This window comes from Salvia miltiorrhiza, chromosome 5, assembly GCF_028751815.1.
Source record: "Salvia miltiorrhiza cultivar Shanhuang (shh) chromosome 5, IMPLAD_Smil_shh, whole genome shotgun sequence".
In the NCBI taxonomy this organism is placed as follows: Eukaryota; Viridiplantae; Streptophyta; class Magnoliopsida; order Lamiales; family Lamiaceae; genus Salvia; species Salvia miltiorrhiza.
Genome location: NC_080391.1, coordinates 9,992,893 through 10,014,628, shown reverse-complemented (window position 1 = coordinate 10,014,628; position 21,736 = coordinate 9,992,893). Strand labels below are relative to the sequence as shown.

Sequence of the window (21,736 nt, the reverse complement as noted above, 5' to 3'; positions counted from 1 at the left end):
TCCAGCAATGCCTTCGAATTTTGATGTTTGTGATTTTATGTTGAGAATGTCAGCTTAGAATGCGTCGCATATTGACTCTGTTCGATTGGATTGAGGTTTGGATTGTTGACCTTGGTGTTTGATTTAGGAGCTTTTCATTAACCTATAATTTTCATGCTTTAGGCGATTTAGATTTGAATTTTGACGGTTTTTCGATTGGGATCTCAAGGTTGTGGGTGTCAGATTGAGGATTGTGATTGGTTTGTTGATTTTTTCGGTTTCTAGATGGACTGATGAATTTTCTTATGAATTAGGATTAGGATTCGGATTTTTTGCTTTTAATCTCCATACCTTATTCTTAATTTTATTCTGGAAAAACTTTAAATTTGCTAGTTTGATGATTAGATTTCTGGTTAGTTTTATCTGCTGTACTGTTTTGTGTGCATGTTGGTAAGATTGTCAGCCTTCCAACCCTCGACAACGAGTTCCTTAAGCGACACTAGTAAAATATCCTCCTCCCTCGGAGTCCAGCTTCGCCGAGTCTTATCGGACTTCGAGGTCTTGCACCGACCACCCTCACTACTATCTGCGAGGCCTCATGTTGAAGGATAAAACAAATGAATCTAAAAATTAGATTAAGCTTCCACTAATTAACGCATCAAATACTTATGATTGTGGGGAAAAAAAAAACCCTAGTGTTCATCACAAAATAGCGAGGTTACTATAATCAGCCAACACAAGTGTTCCTCACAAAAACCAAATACTGTATCAAAAAATCACAATATCAAAAGACGCATGAGTGGTCATTATCATTTTCGGCACCCAATCCCAATTAATTCATCAAAGTACTGTATCACAACGCAAAAATTTCTTGGAGGTGCGAAGCACATTACCTTGTTGTTTAGACTCACTCATGATCGCGTGTTGTCCGAAATGACGGTACTCACTTCCGGATTGTGAAGCACGTCCCGATGAATCGCCCAGCCTCTGCCGTTAAATCAGTACCAGGAAAATCTGAATCGCCCCTCCTGCACTCTTTGTAGCAAACCCCGCCAAAATGCATCTGAGATTCCCCGCCACTATTTGGTAAAAAATCGAAGGGTACGCTTGTAATCCGCCGGAGAGATGCAGGGATAATATGGTAAATTGAGTTGGCTCTAAAGTGACATGGGTAGGTCAACCAAACACAAATTATTTTCGTGCTAAACGGAGTCGGGGTCTACCAAATGGGTTTCTCTTATTATTGTCATGTTAATTATGACCCACTTTTTTAATATGCATTAATTGGGTAAGGCTACAAAACAAGGCCTTAGTATAAACTCAGTTACAGAAAGAAAAAAGTTTATCAATTCAATTAAAGGTAGCAACAAGAACTAAATTTTCTATATAAAAAAAAAGCAACCAGGGCTAAGTTTAGACTTAAAAAAGAAAAAAAAAAGAGAGAGAAAGGATCATGAATGAGGTGGTCTTGGGTATACCCGGGTGTACCGTACAACTATATTACATATTCACTTAGAGTTTGACCCGTATTCTTATTTGAATCCATATCCTGACTCAAATTATATAAATAACACTATTTTGAATACAAGTTAATCCGATTGTACGGTACACCTGGGTGTACCCAAGATTTTGTGATCATGAATTAGTTGAGAATTGATTAGGCATACCGCACAACTAAATGATGATATTATAATCAACTTGCAAGTAGAGCTAGTATCAATATAGATAATGAAACAATCGAAAACACAATATACACTACAAGAATTTGGCCGATTACCGACGGAATTTTCCGTCGGTAAAGCCATATACCGACGGTCATCGCATGTCATCGTGAAAATTGTCGGTAAAAAAATTACCGATGAAATTTCGCTTCCATCGCTAAATACCGACGAAAAGGACGACGAACCGTCCGTAGGCGAGCACGGGACGATGCCGACGTCGTCTGAAATCAACAACGGAAATGATCGTCGGTATTAGCGACAAGAATAAATTCCGTCGCTAACTTCTTTTCTTTTCTTTTTTACGAAAAAATAATATATATATATATATATATATATATATTTTAATCTAGCTTTATACCCCACAAGTATTTTGGTATTTATAATGTATTTTGAACTTAATTGCATACGTTAAGACGAACTTCCCAGTGGGTCACCCCATCTTTGTTGTGCTCTAAGTCAAGCACGCTTAACCTTGAAGTTCATTTCGAGATCACCAGTACAGAACACGCATAGTATTGAACTATTGATATAACTAGCACCTATTAATTCATTTAAACTCTATTTCAATATATTATACTCCCTTCGTCCCATCTTTTAGTATCCAACTTTCATTTTTTGGCCGTCCCACATTTTGGTATCCATTTCTATTTTTAGTAAAAATAGGTGGAGTCCTTACTCCACTTTAATTATTTTAACTCTCACATAAAATGTGGGACCCTTATTCCACTCACAACACATCAATCACTTTATTAAAATTTGTGCCGTTCTCAACTGGATACCAAAAGCCGGAACGGAGGGAGTATCATTTATTAATAACCTTAGAATATGTCGAGATGATATCTAAGACTTGTGGTGTTGACGAGAGAATGACGGTAAGTTGGTAAATATACGATCGAATTTAAAATAATAAAAAAATTATATTATCGTTAATTAAAAAAGAAAATATTATTGTTGAAAATAACAATAAATTTTAAAATATTCTCAATAATTTGAAAATAAGAATAAAATAAAATATTAATTAAAAAATAAAATAAAAAATAACAAAAAAAATTAATACTCCCTCCGTCCCAATAATGTTGTCCCATTTCTTTTGGGCACGGAGATTAAGGAGTGTAAAATTAGTGTTGTAAAATAGAAGGTCCCACATGTTTAGAAAAAGTAAGTATAGATTAATTATCATTTTCTCCCAAAACATGTCTCTCTCTCTCTCTATCGTCACTCTCTCCATCAACGTACAACGCCGCGTCGCCGGCGACACCTTATCTCCGGCAACGGAAATTAATGAGCCCTTAAAATTTACCTAAAAAGGAAATGAGACAAGATTATTGGGACAAACCAAAAAGAAAAGTGAGACAAGATTATTGGGACGGAGGGAGTAATATTTACCGATGGATTAATTAAAAAATAAAAAAATAATTTTAAAAAAATAAAAATATATTTAACGACCGTCGGTAAAATTTAAAAATAATTATTAAATTTTAATAAGCGCAAAATCACCGAATTTACCGGCGGATTACCGACGAAATTATTAGCTACGGAAATAATCTGTCGGTATTTCGTCGATAACTTTTTAAAAACATCTTTGTCGGAATTTCGCCGTTGTTCCGTCGATAATCACCAATGGATTATTTTTTGTCAGTGTCTGATAAGTTTTTTTGTAACTAGGCAATCAATTATAAAAATGTAAATAAATAAATAAAATATCAACAAAAACGATCGATAGTAAGGAATATATTGATTGGCCCAAACTCAACGACTAATCTATTGATCAAAGTATTAATTTTGATCCGGTCCCAATGAAAGATCATAAATATAATTGCACACTCTCTCTCTAGCAATTTATGACAGTAGATTGATATATGCATTTCTGAATAGATTAAACAATTATCATCGCTAGGTCTCGAACTAAATAACTAAATATGAAAAAATAGTTATTTATTTAACATGAAATCAAGCACCACAATCAGTCAATCACAAATCATGAATTACAAGGCAAATTGAAATGAATAAATAAAACACATAAATTGATTACATGGTTTACTCACTATTGTATACTAACCGGATAAATAAATGATAAAGTGTAGTTTGTCCCTAAGGGGACACCAAGCGGTGCGACTTTTTGTAGTGAATAGTGAGGTCCCAGGTTCAAACCTCACTGTTCCTCCTCCCCAATTTCCGCAAGTAAAAAAAAATGATAAAGTGCAGTTTGTTAGTAAGACACTTCTCCTTTAAGTAATACGGAGTAATATATTGGAAGGTTCGTGTCATTTAGAGAATTAATACGTTAGTTAATTTTTCTTTGTATAATAATAGTAATTTTTTTTATAGTAATAACAATTTTCTTTAATTTAAAATACTCGGTGTACAAATACTATGCACATGATTGTTTGAATTGGGTAAAGTAACCAAGGATTGATCATTGTGATTTGTGACTCATAAAATTAATTAGAAGTGGTTGCAACAGAAGCCGTAACACTCTGATTAGGATGTAGGGTGGCGGTGGTCATATCAAAATCTTTATTAGTGGTTGACCTAATGAGATTTGCGTCAATCCTCAACACCTGATTATTAAAATGAAAAAGTTAGTAACAGTTCACTAGTAATTCACAGTTGATAGCTAATACTGAAATTCTTAAATTTAATTATATGATTTAATTAAGGCCATTAATCACGTAACTAAAATTATCCACAATAACCAAAGTTGTAATCGTGAGAGTCAAAAGTTGAAAGAGGTCCCCTAAAAAGTTTCAATTTTATTATACTGAAAAAATAAAAAATAAATTAGACAGCCTATTTAATGTATTGCTACTTTTCTTTTGAGTTCAATTTGAAGGGATCCATATATACAAACCTAATATAATTAAGAAATTTTTATTTTTTATTTTGCCAAAAACCCTTTAAATATGAGTGCGAATGTATACAATGGACACCACAAATTCTCACAGAGTAATTGTTAATTGTTAAATGATACAATCTTGCAATTAATTAGGCGCCCTTCGTTTCAAAACTACTGTTTCTATAACTGGGTTAGAATAAGCACAGATGAAAAACGGCAGCTGTCAATTGCGATTTATGAAGTAGCTTTTGATTTGCCTGATTTGCTTCCCCCCTTTTTTTTTTCTTTTGAGGTTATTTATTCCTTTTCTTTTACACATGGTGAATCAGATACACGTTGATTTATTTATTTTTTATAAAGAGGCTAATATGCGATTTATCATGTAACGAAAAATAAATTGTGTAGATTAGGATTTCTCGTGATTTATAATTTTGCTGTCCCATTCGAAAAACTTTGATGGGTCCAAACTATTTGGTTGCATCAGCTTTTCTCTGTGCTACATTTTCCAATTGACTTTTGTTTCTCAGAAAACTAATTAACTTGTTTATTTTATGGTGAAATTGTTAGTCGAAGTTCTTTTCATGTGCTATAATGACCATGTACTATCTGATATGTATTTTATTTTGGTATATAATATTAATATGCCTCAGCACCATTCAACGGTTAAAAAAATATCACCGTGTGCACGCAGGTGAGGGGCATGTAGGCGAGAACACCTTGTGTGTGGGACCACAACATCAAACAATATAATACAATAATAATACATCACCACAGTAAAAAAAATATGAGATTGAACCTAAGACTTCTCATAAATGATAATTTTTGGGTGTCTCAACTTTGCCACTAGAGTAAGGCCTCATCGACAATATGCCTCTAATTAGGTGGCACATTATAAAATTAGTTGATTTGATATAACAAAAACTCTCCAACAACGGAAACTTAAAAACATAGATTTAGTAGTCAAAACATATTTTTTAAGTTTGTATACATATTTTATCTCTATAAGAGCATCTCCAATGGGAGGTGCTTAAGTTGGTGCTATAATGGTGGTCCACATCTTAAGCACCTCTCCCTCCAATGCATAGTTCTTACCCTGGTGTTAAAATCCTCATTTCCACCAAAATTCCAATTTCTACACTTTTATGTTAAAAATATTTAATTTTCATTGAAATTAAAATTAAACATTACATTAAAAATAAAAATTACACAATTTGAATAATTAAAAAAAATACATAATTTAAATATTACAAAAAATTAAAAATCCTAATATCACAAAATTAAAAATAAGGTGAAAACTTAAAAAAAAATTACTAAGATTTTTTAAAGAAAAAAGAAACAAAAACTAAAAAAAAATTTAACACCCCTACTGCCCTAGAGAAAGTAATAAAAGTGATAAAGTAGGAGAGAGAAAATAATAAAAGTGATAAAGTAGAATAGAGAATGTAATAATTATTACCTTATTTAGAAATGTGTCAAGATTCGTGGAACGGCCCAAAAAGAAATACGTGTTAAAATTCGTGGGACGAAGGGAGTACAAATGACAATGCATATAAATGATACTATAACATTGTAAATGACACTGAGTATAATTGACACTATTCAGAAATATAAATGACACTTTTTGTAATTGACTCTTTAAAATTGTAAATGACACTATAATATTTTAAATGACATTATAAAATATTATATCATTTTAAAATGTTATAATGTCATTTATATAATCGAATAGTGTCAATTATAGACAGTATCATTTGCATAATTAAATAGTGTCATTTATATAATTCGAGTCAAAATGCGAATGAAAATTTGAGTGCGGATCAATTTAATTGTACGATTGTACCCTAAGCTTTTGTGTACTTCAAAACCATTGTTAAAATTCTTGCATGTATGTTTCATGAGACAGACATGATTAATGCTTCTAGTTGATAATATATAATACTCCAGAAAAAAAAAAGTCTTGGTGCATTTATTTATGGATATTATTATTTCCATGCATCATTATCGTCCATCCGTCCAAAAAAAAAAGAGAGAAAAAAATTGTTGACTTAACAATTGGAAGTAGGGATGGCAACGGGCCGGATCTGGACCGGGTCTGGCCAATACCAGATCCAGATCCGTTTGCATATACCAGATCCAGATCCGGATCCAGATCCGCGGATCTGAAAATTTTGGATCCAGATCCAGATCCGCCAGATCCGCGGATCCGCGGGTCCAGATCCATGGATCCTAGAAATTAAAATGCAGAGAAACCCAGATCTAAAAATTACCAAGGCGAGACTTCACATGTAAAATTAAACTTGATGGAGTTAGCTTTTAATTACCCATTAAACCCTTCTTTAGCGTAAACTTTAGGAAATCCATCAGCCAAGCCATTGGCAAAACTCGGCTGCGACTGAACTCGAACTTTGACGGCTTCAAATGGGCAGAGAGCAACATCAGCAAATACTTGAGCAGATGCAGCGCTTAGGAAGTATATCACACCCTTGTTCTGATTCACAAGTACATCACCATAAAGCTTCTTGAAATATTCATATAGCCCAAACAGAGAAAAATGTAAATAAATTAAAATGCAGAGAATTCTGGATCCAAATCTCGCCATTTGTGTTGTTACAGAAACCCAGAGGGAGACCGGAGTGAGGCGGCGGGCGGCGGGCTGGAGAGGCCGAGAGGGAGATGGGAGTGGCTGAGGAGTGAGGCGGCGGGCTGGAGAGGGAGACTGGAGAGTCGCACGAACTGGAGAGGGAGACCGCGTGCTGCAGCTGCTGCTGTCCCCGCCTTCGCCGGCGGCGGGCGGGCGACTGGAGGGGGAGACCGGAGTGAGGCGGCGGGCTGGAGAGGCCGAGATGGAGATGGGAGTGGCTGAGGAGAGAGGAGGCGGCGGGAGAGGAAGTAGGAATCGAGAGATGTTTGAGGGGAAAATTAGAATTGGAAACTAGGGTTTTCAAAGTTAATCTAATTTTTCTATTATTTTTAATTTTTAATATATCTAATATTAATAATAAAATAAATATAAAAAATAAATAATATATTTTAAATAAAATCGGGTCCACGGGTCGGATCTGGGTCGGATCCGGATCTCAAATTTTCAGATCCAGATTCAGATCCGTTTTAGAAAATGAGATCCAGATCCGGATCCAGATCCGTGGATCCAAAAAATTGAGATCCAGATCCGTAAAATCGGATCTGGATCCACGGATCTGGACCGGGTCTAGGATCCATTGCCATCCCTAATTGGAAGATGATGTCTGGTGCGAATGTACATATTCATCTTTATCTAACGATACTCTTACTTTATAACAAGATATGTACAATACAACCACATCTATATGATGTACAAATTATACTAATATATAAATAATAAAATAACGTTTGAAACAAATACAAAACCTCCATTTTGTATGGTTCAATACGGCAAAGGCATACGAAATCGGTTGTACACGACTGCCTTTTAGTAGGAACATAAGTTAAACTAAGAATCTTCTTTTCTAAAAAATTATTAATCAGTCTCAACTTCTCAACTTTATTGCAAATTAAACTCAAATTTCAAAATGTTTTAGTAGCCACTGTCCCAATCTTTCTATATGTAATAGATTTATCTTCATTAGTTTTATATGCAAGTTTGAAGTTGAAATTTAAACATTTGTCAGGTGCTTTTCTTTCAATCTAGGTCGGAGGGTTCGAGTAACCTGGAGGGGTTAGAGAGTGTTTGTTAGAGTTTATAAACTATTTAGAAGCTTATTTTGTCAAAATAAAAATAAAAATTATAAGCTCCTAAATAACTTATATGCTTCCCAAAAAATAAGTTCTTCTACTCTAATTTAATTTTTCATAATCTTATATGCAATAGTTATCTATAAATATTAGTAAAAAATTATAATTTATTATTTTCATCATATAGTATTTTAAGTTCATTTTCGCTTCGATTTTTTCTCTCTAACAAATATTTTCTCTCTTTAGCAAAATAAAATCTCTCTCTAGCTTACAAGTATTCAAATACTTTGATAATTTATAAATTCTTGAAAAATTCTATCTTATAAATCGTTAGAGCTTATAAGATTTTTGAAATAAGCTTAATCAAATACCCTCTTAGTGTGTGTGATGGGGAGAAGAAGAAGAAGAAGAAGAAGAAGAAGAAGAAGAGCTATACTAAATTGATTCATGTGGCCTAACTTTTGTATTTCTGATACTAGCCCGTCTAAAATTTTTATTTGGGCCAGAAGAAAGAAGTAAGGCCTAGGCCATTATAGCGATGCAATCTTTACTCAAATTTTAATATTCTATGAATCTTAGCTCGTGTATTCTATGAATCTTTGTTTTTTAGTTGATGTATTCTATATTTCTATGAATAGTAAGAAAGAGCAGTTCCAAAATTACACATTTGGGCCAAATTGAGGGTGTGTTACATAGAAAGCCCAAAGGAACTATTTCATAGATTGAAGCCGGCCCAATTATTGTTAGTACCTACCTGCCAATGCCATAGTAAGATTATTTCATGAATGGTGAATGTTCTCACTGCAAATCCGTAATTATGTTGCCAAATTCTTTCTGTGTTACTATAATATATGGTGATCACACACACAAAAGTATATGCTCCATCTGGTTCACAAAAACTTTGTTAAATGTGAATGGAACAGTAGTCCACTTTAAATATGAATGGAATTGTGTGAACTCTACTATTATAAATAAAAATAATAGATTTTTTGTAGATGGATCGAAATGGAAAGAAATTATGACAATTTTTTTGCCGACGGAGTATAAAACTACACAAAATCTTGTGTACACTCGGGTTACCGTACACCCGGGTCATACCCTGCCCAAAAAATATGATAGTGTTAGTGTCATTTTCATATAGTGTTAGTGTCATTTGTAAGAGCATCCACATTGGGGTTACATGATAGCCTACATGATAGCTTACTTTATGAGGTGGGACCACATTGAGTAAGGAGGCCGCATTGGGGTTACATGATAACCTTCCTGATTTTTTTAATTTTGATTATGCTTTTCATTTAAATTTACATGCTTTAGTTGATTTTATTACACGCGTGAAAACACACGCCGAATTCACACTCATTATCGGGCTACACGATCTACCATGTAACCCTTGTGTAAGGGGAGCCTACAACGCATTACACGATCTCCCATCTACTCGAGTAGAAGGGGATCGTGTAGAGCGTTATTGATGCTCTAAAACATAAAAGTGTTCTTTATAATAGTGTTAGTGTCATTTCCATATAATGTCTTTTGTATAACAAAAAAGAGTTATTTATAATAGTGTTAATGTCATTTCTATATAGTGTTATTTGTAAAACACGATAGTATTATTTATAAAAAAAATAATAGTGTTAGTGCCATTTTCATATAGTGTTAGTGTCATTTGTAGAACATAAAAGTGTTCTTTATAATAGTGTTAGTGTCATTTTCATGTAGTGTCATTTGTAGAACATAATAGTGTTATTTATATAATACTTAGTATCATTTTCATATAGTGTCATTTGTAGAACAAAATAGTGTCATTTATATAACATGATAGTGTCATTTCCATATAGTGTCATTCGTAGAACAAAATAATGTCATTTGTAGAACTATATAGTGTTATTTATATAATATGATAGTGTCATTTAAATATAAATGTAATACTCCATCATTTATTAATGGATAGTGTTATTTACTAAGAAAAATATCATTTTAGATATATTAAAAATGTCATTTACTAAGAAAAATAGTGTTATTTAATAAAAAAATATCGTTTTTAGATATATTAAAAATGTCATTTATAATATAAATATAATATCATTTATTAATGTAAATAATATTTTTATTAAAAAAAATTGTGTCAAGGAAAGAAAAAGAAATAAACTAAAAAAGAATGAGAAGAAGAAAAAAAAAACAATTTAAAACTAAAAAAAGAGTCCAAAAAGAAAAGGTTAAAATTGAAAACATAATTTAATAAAAAGAAAAAAAGAAGAAGAAAAAAGTGAAAAGACAAAAAAGAAAGAAGAAAAAAAATGATTTAAAACAGTTAAAAAAAATAACAATTGGAGGAAAAAAAAACGAAAAAGAAAGAAGAAATAAAAATATTGAAAACAGCAAAAAAAAAAAAAAAAGGGAAGCAAAACACGCGGGTGATGCTACAAAGGAGGTTTGAACCCGCGCCCTTGAAGATAAGAGCATCCACAATGGCCACAACGGGGTGACCTGATAGCCAGTGACGTAGCCAGGATTTCACCTCAGTGGGGGCCAATTTATAATAATTTTACTATATTTCCTCTATTTTTAAATAAGTGTCATTTATGGAATTTTTCTTGTTCATTTTTAAATGTCATATTGTGAATTTTAAGAGTAAAAGTAAGTTAAAGTTCCAATTTTACTCATGTCATTTTTTCTATACTTCATCTTAAAGCATGTAATTAAATTATATTTTTTCTTGGTGAGTATAATTTTATGTCATATGACACTTATATATATATATATGAATTAAAATTTATAATAATTTTTTTGAAATATTTATATATGACTATCGCACATCCTAATGACTTACATGTTTAAAGTTATAAATATCTAGTATCAACTTTATTCATTTTCCCAACACGTATTAATATTCACAAAAAATATTCAATAATTAAGTTATTACAAATAAAATTATCTAACAAAAATAAATGAAATATAATTCACTTGCATGTACAAGGTCTGAGCTAACAATTAACATGAGTTAGAAATATCTAGTTAAATTCTATTAATAACTAATATTTTAATAATTTACATAATAATAAAAATTGAATGTGTGAAAAACCTAAAGAAATAAGCTATTACATAAAAATATCATAGAGAATCCAACATAAAAAGTAAATTACAAGTATGTTTGTAAAGAATTCTACATTTAAACTCAAATTTTAATTTTTTTAGTCCAATACAAAAAATTGCCCTATAAATTTTTTAAAATGAAACTCACCTATTAGATAAAAAAAATGAAAATATAAAATAACAACAAAGATACATCATATAATCCTATGAGAATTTTGTTGTAAAAATAAAATGAATTTTCATTTAAATACTAAATAAAGAAATACATTATATATATATATATATACATATATATACTATTTTTTTGAAAATTTCCAGTGGGGCCCAGTGCCCCCACTGGACCCCCCCTAGCTACGTCACTGCTCCCGGGCCCGTCCCATTACCGATCATAGGTAACATTTTGCACCTCGGCCAGAACCCCCACCGCAGCCTCGCAAAGCTCTCCCGAACGTACGGGCCCCTGATGCATCTAAAGCTCGGGAGCATCCACACAACCGTGGCATCCTCACCGGAGATGGCTCGGGAGATCCTACAGAAGCACGATCAAACATGCTCGAGTAGGACAGTGCCTCACGTGGCCCATGCACTGGGCCACCACGAGGCCTCCGTGGGCTGGCTCCCCGTGGGGAGCAAATGGCGCAAGCTGCGCAAAATCAGCCGAGAGCACATGTTCACAATGCACAAGCTCCAAGCGAGCGCAGCCCTCCGCCAAGATAAGCTGCGGCAACTGCAGGATTTCTTGGCGGAGAGCTGCTCGGAAGGCAGGGTGGTGAATTTCGAGGAGGTTGCGTTTGTGACGGCTCTCAATCTGATCTCAACAACAATGTTTTCTGTTGACTTTGCTCGGCTCGACTCGGATTCGTCTCATCAGGAGATGAAGGAGATCATCCAGGGGCTTATGAACAGTGACGTAGTCAGGATTTCACCTCAGTGGGGGCCAATTTATAATAATTTTACTATATTTCCTCTATTTTTAAATAAGTGTCATTTATGGAATTTTTCTTGTTCATTTTTAAATGTCATATTGTGAATTTTAAGAGTAAAAGTAAGTTAAAGTTCCAATTTTACTCATGTCATTTTTTCTATACTTCATCTTAAAGCATGTAATTAAATTATATTTTTTCTTGGTGAGTATAATTTTATGTCATATGACACTTATATATATATATATGAATTAAAATTTATAATAATTTTTTTGAAATATTTATATATGACTATCGCACATCCTAATGACTTACATGTTTAAAGTTATAAATATCTAGTATCAACTTTATTCATTTTCCCAACACGTATTAATATTCACAAAAAATATTCAATAATTAAGTTATTACAAATAAAATTATCTAACAAAAATAAATGAAATATAATTCACTTGCATGTACAAGGTCTGAGCTAACAATTAACATGAGTTAGAAATATCTAGTTAAATTCTATTAATAACTAATATTTTAATAATTTACATAATAATAAAAATTGAATGTGTGAAAAACCTAAAGAAATAAGCTATTACATAAAAATATCATAGAGAATCCAACATAAAAAGTAAATTACAAGTATGTTTGTAAAGAATTCTACATTTAAACTCAAATTTTAATTTTTTTAGTCCAATACAAAAAATTGCCCTATAAATTTTTTAAAATGAAACTCACCTATTAGATAAAAAAAATGAAAATATAAAATAACAACAAAGATACATCATATAATCCTATGAGAATTTTGTTGTAAAAATAAAATGAATTTTCATTTAAATACTAAATAAAGAAATACATTATATATATATATATATATACATATATATACTATTTTTTTGAAAATTTCCAGTGGGGCCCAGTGCCCCCACTGGACCCCCCCTAGCTACGTCACTGCTGATAGCTGACCTGATAGAAGTGGGATCACATTGGATTAAGGAGGCCGCAGTGGGATGACATGATGGCTGACCTAATTTTTTTAGTTTTGATTTTTGTATTTTTCATTTAAATTTAATTGCACAAATTTAAATAACACAATTTATTAATGAATTTTTTAGTAAATATATGATAAAGAAAAAAAAATATAATATTTAATCATTTTTTATCCATCATTTTCAAATATTTTTTTTAATCAAAGTAAACTAATCTTTAGAAAACAAAACAATAAATTGTTTCAATAAAAAAACAACCTAGGAACTTCCACCAATTTAGATTAAGAGCAGTTTAATCATGACTATAATATTACAATTGAGGAATCGAAAGGAACTGAACTGATCTGTTTCAAATTTAATTAAGGGCATTATATAAGCTTCAAAATTTAAAATTAAGGAACATGAACTGATTTTGGCCGAAATTTCAAAAAAAAATTCTATTTTTATTTTTTACTAGGGGTGTGTAAAACACGCGTCTGATTTAAAAGATATCAGATCAGGTCACACTCGAGTGGGAGGAGGCTGCAGTGGCGGATAGGATGGGTGACTCACTGACTCGAGACCCCCTATCAGGACACCGACTGCGGGTGCTCTAATAGGCGTGGGTTCCAACCAACTGAGCTAACCGATTGCCAACAGCTTTTCTGGAGAATTTTTAAGCGTGAAAATGATTTATCTTTCATTGGGGATTCACTTTTGGATATTTTTGGTCGACTGAATCGTTTTTCGCTTTCGGAGATTAGTTGGGTTCCTCGAAATGAAAACTCTATTGCCGATAGTCTTGCTAAGCATGCTCTTTTGCTTCGTTTATCTGGTTCTTCCTGTGAAACTTTTCCTGTTGGTTTCAACGTTTTGTTTTAATGAAAATTTCTCCTGTTCACCCTAAAAAAAAAAAAACTGAACTATCTATTTCATTTGAAATTATTCTAGAAAATTAATATATACCTTATTTACTCGGATAAACGGGTCAAATTCGAATTTTGAGTAACCCGAATGTACGGTACACCTGAGTGTACCCAAGATCGGCCCATAAAACTATTGTGTGCTTGACCAAATATAATATACGATGCATCAAGTTATATTTAGTATTTTCAGCAATTGCTTTCTACTTTTACTTTTTATATTTCAATTTAACCGATAGAAAATTTTCTTCATTTATTAAAGAAGAATATGCCAAATGCAATTCTCTTTGAGGTCATATTTGATTGCACGACATACCCGCTTGAGATTCTCTATTCCTCAAAAGCTTATCTATTTTGCGATTTTGATTAGTACTAAAAAATTTACCCATTTCTAACCCCTTAACTTTAACCCTTAATAATAGCCCTTATTTATAAAGTTTGTCATAACTAGACAGTCTAGACCCATCATAAAATTAGTTAGATACTAATATTTTAAATTTAATAATATTAATTATTATTAAAATAATGAAATTGATTGTGAAACACGTACAATATGATAGATAGAGTTTGGGAGAGAGATCATATCCGAACCTTTTGCCTCGTACATAATTATAGTAAAAAAGCTCGAGTTGGTGTGCGTATGTTTGTCTAGCGATAGATGGTTAATGTCTTAAGCCTGAGGTCCTGAATTTGAATTTATCGCCATGTGATCTTTAAATTTCTTTGTTTACTTGTGTAATTTATTTAAAAAAAGAAGAAGAAGAAGCTCGAGTTGGTGCAATTAATCTGGAGATCGAGTAGTTAATTAATAACAAAATCACTTGAGAAATTGGATAATTATGGCGAGTATTATTGTATAGGAACATTTTGGCTTGAACTCCAATCCACTGATCGATGGATAATTAGGCCTTGTCCTTGAAGCAGTAGTTTACTAGTTTATGCTTAGTCTCGATATGTTTAGTATGTACTTATAATAAATTAGGTTCTTCATAATTGTTTTAACTCATGTCTAATTAATTTGAGTATTTTTTTTAAGTATTCCTTTTTTCTTTTATAAGATCCTCCCATCCTCCAAGTAAATAAAAAATAAGAAAAGAAAAGGAAGTGATGCCCCATCAATTATCAATATCAATAAATTGTTGATGAATTAATAATAGTGTTCGATGTAAATCACATGCACCCGGCAAGATTTTCTAATCAAATCCAGTAAATAAGTCTATTGAAATAACCGAGGCGTTTACCATAAAATATCCAACATGATTTAGCAACATAAGATAGCTAAATCAAAAAATTAGCGGTTAGATTAGGGGTAAAGGAAGGATTAATGGGAGTAGTTGGGATGTCGAGTCAAATTTAGAGATTAGTAGAGAGAAATATGCAAGTCTTTCACGAAACCTCACTTTGAAATGTTGATTTCATGATACCGATCTATAAATTCCGCCCAATCACTAACTAAAAAATTGTTGCTCAGAATCTCCAATTACGCTATTGTTTTCTAATCAAAGCGGGATGTCTCCTGCTCTTTTTTTTTTCTTTTTTTTTTCTTCTAATTATTACGTTAGCTTAATTATCTGAAAAGATAGTGCTAAACTGCTAATGCAATCCATGAACCATGATATGTGATAAGGAACACAAAATTGAGACAAAAGTTATCAAGTACTCATGAGTTGAGATGTAAAATCATAAGATAAATAAAGTAAGGGTGATGCTATTTCGATTAATTTGATTCGGATTAAATGCAATAAATATTTAATTTTCATAATAAAAAAATTATTTTTACTCTTTATACATTTTTCATTTCCATAACTTTAATATATATGTATATATTGAATAATAATTTATTATTAAATTTTCTTTAAAATCATCATTAAGTGGATATTTTTATTTTTTTAATGGTAATTTAATTTAATTAAAATATATATTTTTTCATTCCATTTTTAGAAATATGTTAAAATATTTAAATAAAATTATAATATATATAATTTATATTTTGAACTTAATTTAATATATATAAAAAAAGTTGATAAAGTTTTACTATGAATATTTAAGATAAATTATATTTTTATTTTTAATATTGTGACTGTTTTATCTTGGTTGATCCCAATCAATTTGATCCAAAGATATTTATTTACTGTTTATTATACAATTTTCCAACAATGCTACGTGCCTCTTGTTTTCACTGCCAACAAAAAGTCATAATCTTACCAACTTCTCGATCGATCGATGTATAAATAAATAGATAAAATAATACATACGTCGCCTCGGACCAAGATTTTTTCTCTCATAACATTTCAGAATTAGTTCTCAGTTTCTCATGTAATTATAATTATTTTGGTGATTGTGACCCGTTCTTCGATTTATTCATTTTATAGTATTACATGTTCAAATTCAATGGGTTAACCTATCTAAGTTCATAATAGGAAAGAAAAATAAGAAAAAAGAAAACAAAAAGGAAAAGAGAATGGTATAATGATGTCATGCTTTGTCATGCTCACTGTCTACAGCTACCACATTTTCCTCTATAACTATATACTCCTTCCGTCCCACTGTAAGCGAGACCTTTTTTTTTGGCACGAGAATTAAGAAATGTGTATTTTGTGTATAGGTGAAAAAGTGAAAAAGAGTTTAAAGGAAAAAAAATTTATCCAAAAAGAAAAGAGTCTTACTTACAGTGGGACGCTCAAAATAAAAAGAGTCTCAATTACGGTGAGTGGGACGGAGGGAGTATTTTATATAGGTGTCCATCAAATTCAACTATTAAAACTATCCTTTTTTAGGAAGCATATTCTTATCTTGAGACTAGGTTCCTTTTAAGAATTTTTACCCTCTATCATAGTGGTATTTCGATCCCATTAAAAGCTTGTTTTTTTTGGGTTAATCGCACCAAAATCACGTTCTTCTCACGTAATTGTAAATTCAACGTCTTATTTTGATTGATGCAAATTAAACATGTCCAATTTTTTTTTTCTTTTTCTAACGACCAAATTCTGATGTGTCTAAGTATTTATTTTTGTTTGTACACATGTTCACCATGTCGAATATGTGTCTGCATAGGAAAGATAATATACCACACATCAGGACATGTGTCCGCATGTTTAATTGCAACAAATCAGAAGGCGGCGTTGCAATGAGCTCTTATTTTTAGAAAAGGTTCTTTTAATTCGGTGTCAAACATGCTAGCTACTAATATTTGAATCATATAAACTTATCAATTAGAAGATTACATACTCCACTTACTAGATTAGTGTAGGGAGTAAAATATGTAGTATCCATTTGCAGTGAAATAGGAGGTGGCAAAGTTGGTTTGTTTGTTTATTTATTTTTAAATAAATTATATAAGTAAATAAAGAAATTTTAAAGACCGTCAGACGAAAGACTCAAATTCAGAATCTCAAATTTTGAACATTAATCATTTATCACTAGGTCAACATACACACAAATTAGGAGGTGGCAAAGTTAAAAGGGAAAGAATCTAATTAAAAGTTATAGTGTATGTATGACAATAATGACAGACACAAAAAAAGCTTAGCTCAAATAAATCCTCGCAAAAGAATGAAACTAATTCAGATAGATCCCTATTAAGGTCTGACCCGAATCAAAGAATTGATAGAACATAATAGATTTATACATAATAGAATAGATTCATACAGAACAGACCCGAATAGAATCGAATAGACCCATAAGCATCAATTACACTACTGATAAACATTTAATTAATCTAACTCAACTTTCTTAATCTCATTCAAGGATTTAAACATAATTAAAACTGGAGATCAAAGACACATGGCACTCTTAAGAATATTCTAGCTACTTATAAAGAAAAAGACAAAGGGAGACTGAGAATTTGTATACCATGAAAACATATATGCACAATGGCCACAAAACAGGCACTATATGGCTGCAAAAACATATCATCTTCTTCATTGTTTCGACAATTATATGTCGATAATATTTTTTTTCTCTATATTCACTGTAGGGTTTTAACCCATCCACTATAATTACATACGACCAACCGTCTGTTAGATCTTTAACCGTGCTCTCGTAATTAGATTTAAGTTAATTAGTTGAATCAATGTCGATGAGGAATGCAATTCAACTTCTTTTTATTATGTCTTTCAAAACAATATTTAATGTGAATTTTTATTTATGAATAATTAGGTTTAATTATGATTCAAACTCCATCTCATCCTTCACCAAATCAAAAATCACCACAAAATCGCATGCGGCTACTGTATAAATACATAAACGTATGCGTGTGCGCGTGAACAAAAAAGTTACTCGAAAAGTGTAGGCGAAAAGGAATATGGATAAAAATTGTATATGAATCTTCTTCAACTTTGCAGTTACGGCAGCGTTTTTTAATGTGAGCTACGCGGTTTCGAATAATTGAGTAATTTCACTTGATTAATACTATAAATTTAAATATAAATATAAATAAAGATGCGTAGCAGATAAACAAGCAGACAAAAACAAAATCAAGGGACAAAGGGGTCCATCTGTAGTAAATCAAGGCTGTAAACTTCAACCTAATTATCACAATCTTTCCATTTGTTTTGTATCATATATATTATTGAATTATGATACATATATATGATTAATTGAAAAGTCGAGAACAAGTGAGAGACATCATGAGATACTCGAGGTGGTACAGTGAGAAGTTGGATTTGGTTTGACCAGTTAATAATGTTGGGTTCATAATTATATTATAAATCATGCACCTAATCCAACATAGAATACACAGTTTTAAACATGCCACTTTGATTTCAATCTAAAAACTGATTCCTTCCTTTTAATTGTTCACGCAGATGAAGTAGTTGTGCATACAGATATAAAGCGATGTGTGTAAGAGGCCTTTTACTGTGTGAGATGTAATTGGTTAAAATGGTGAAGTTGTTAGCCATCAATAACTTGCAGGACTTGGTAAACAAAAGCTTTTCCTCATTAATATTTCATGTATACTTATATATTTATGCGTCTCTACCTATTTTAATTCGTAGATAGTAAAATTAAATATCTTTAATCACGTGCCTCTCGTGTCGTACAATAGCACGGTTAAAGATGATCAATAATGATTTTCTATTTTCGCCTTCTGATGACTCGAAAAATATTAGATTGTCACAATCAACAGGATATTACATGTATATCAAAATTTGTTCGATGATGATAATAATAATAATAATAATAATAATAATAATAATAATAATAATAATAATAATAATAATAATAATAATAATAATGATGTAGATTGTATATAGTTGTGTTGTTGATTGGAATGGAAGTGATGAAAGGTTGTGATAAGTGTCATGCATATATGATGAGAAATCTCGGACGGCTGCAATGATAATATTAATTTATGAGAAAGGTGAAGTGGTGATGAATCAAGAGACTTTAGTCTGCATGCTCATCTCCAATCAAACTATCACAAACTAGTACTCGATGAAATGTCAAATATCAATATTACTTTTAAGTCTTCTATACATATGTCGACTCACTTAAACAAAAACATCTTATTTGTTCCTAAGATAAGATTTGGTAGTCTACAAATCTCCTTTTTAGAAGGTAAACGAACCAAGTTATTCTTAATACTATCTTAGTCACTAGCTATATATATATACACATATCTTTGTCATTACATGTTATCCAACAAGTAATAGTTATTTAAATACTCCAATGTACGTAACATCTTATAAAACCCTAGCTCCTTGCTTGTCGTTGATCTTCCAAATCAATTAACAATCACATTTTTTCTTAGGGTATGGTTGGACGACACATCACTTTATTCTAGTACAATTGTGGTTGGAGTTAGACCTAAAACAAGGGTAGTTGTAACCTAAAACAAATTAGGAATCCAAATATTGGCAGGTGCAATAATCTCGAAAATATTTACCAAATTGTAACTACTCATGTCCCCACTATTTCTCTTTTCTTTTATAAAAGCCAAAGCCCCCGTCTCCAAACCATCCCATTCTTGATCAATTAATCTTCACCAAATAAAAATTGAAAAATGTCGAGGCCCGCCTTGATCGCGTGTCTCCTCTTGTGTGTCTACACATGCTCGTCCCACGCCCAATCATGCGCCTCCTACAACTTCGCCGCGAAGCAGACATTCAGCCACTGCGCCGATCTCCCTTATCTCAACTCCTTCCTCCACTGGAACTACGACCAATCTACCAAAACAGTCCAAATCGGGTACCGCCACGCCGGGGTGGCGGCATCCAGATGGGTGGCCTGGGCGATCAATCCCACCGCCGGAGGGATGATCGGAGCGCAGGCGCTCGTCGCCTTCCAGAAATCGGACGGTACCATCAGGGCCTACACGTCGCCGGTGAGTGGCTACCAGACTCGGTTGCAGGAGGGGAATTTGAGTTTTCCGGTTTCCGACCTCTCCGCCACTTATGCCGGGAATGAGTACACCATCTTTGCCACGCTCAAGCTTGATAATGTGAGCTCCGCGGTCAATCAGGTGTGGCAGGAAGGCCCCCTCTCCGGCGATTCTCCGGCCACGCATCCGATTTCCGGCGCCAATGTTCAGTCCGCCGGGAACTTGAATCTTCTCTCCGGACAGACGGGGACAACGTCGGGAGCACTCGACTCCAGGACCAAGAAAAAGAATGTGAGTGTTTCCTTTTTATAGAATTTGATTGAGGGTTCATCAATCTCTTATAAGTGCCATTAAAATCCTTCAATCTCCAATTAGGAGTTATCAGTTATTAATCATAATTAGGAGTTAATTGAATTTGGAATTGATGCAGATTCACGGAGTGCTGAATGCAGTGAGTTGGGGAATACTACTGCCAATCGGTGCTATCACAGCGAGGTACCTGAAAGTGTTCCCGGCGGCGGACCCAACGTGGTTTTACCTTCACGCCCTTTGCCAAAGCTCGGCCTACATCATCGGAGTGGCCGGGTGGGCCACGGGGCTCCAGCTGGGGAGCAAGTCTGCCGGAATCCAATACACGGCGCACAGGATCATCGGCATAGTCATCTTCTGCCTTGCAACACTTCAGGTGTCTGCCCTGCTGCTGAGGCCCAAGAAGGAGCACAAATTGAGATTCTATTGGAACATCTACCACCACTTCATTGGATACTCTGTAATAGTCCTCAGCATCATCAATATTTTCAAGGGCTTCAGCATCTTAGATCCTGATCAGAAATGGAGGAGAGCCTACATCGGGGTCTTGATCGCTCTCGCTGCTCTCGCTGCCACTCTCGAGATCTACACATGGTACGTCGTTTTGAAGAGGAAGAAGTCCAGCAGCCCCAACAAGATGTCCAATGGGAACCATGCTTATAGTGGATATGGTGCACATGAACAAGATAGGGTATGAAGGAAGGACAGATACTTGCTTTGTAAAGTTTATTCTATTTGCCTCTTGTTGGTTTTTGGTACTCAGCTTTTCATGTTTTTCTGCTCCTTGTCCTTAGTTTTCTATTTAGGCTTCGTGTTGGATAGTTATATATGTTTATTATTTATTTGGTCATTTGGTGCATAATACATTAGTCTCTTCCCCCTCTTTTTTTTTTTTTTTTTTTCAATTTTCAAGAATTAGAAAAACAGAGACCATATGAGTGTTTCATGCACCACTCGCGCATGGCA

General features: G+C 32.9%; 2 protein-coding genes across 2 annotated transcripts; both read left to right on the top strand.

Annotated features, from left to right (window-relative positions):
- Positions 1-11,851: 11,851 nt before the first annotated feature.
- Positions 11,852-14,098, top strand: LOC131025503 (cytochrome P450 76T24-like). Its single transcript, XM_057955297.1, has 2 exons — positions 11,852-12,247; positions 13,811-14,098. Exons 1-2 carry the CDS (start codon positions 11,852-11,854, stop codon positions 14,096-14,098), a joined length of 684 nt encoding a protein of 227 aa, XP_057811280.1.
- A 5,760-nt stretch (positions 14,099-19,858) lies between these two features.
- Positions 19,859-21,620, top strand: LOC130985889 (cytochrome b561 and DOMON domain-containing protein At5g47530). Its single transcript, XM_057909053.1, has 2 exons — positions 19,859-20,752; positions 20,892-21,620. Exons 1-2 carry the CDS (start codon positions 20,144-20,146, stop codon positions 21,465-21,467), a joined length of 1,185 nt encoding a protein of 394 aa, XP_057765036.1. The 5' UTR covers positions 19,859-20,143; the 3' UTR covers positions 21,468-21,620.
- The last annotated feature ends 116 nt before the right edge of the window (positions 21,621-21,736 follow it).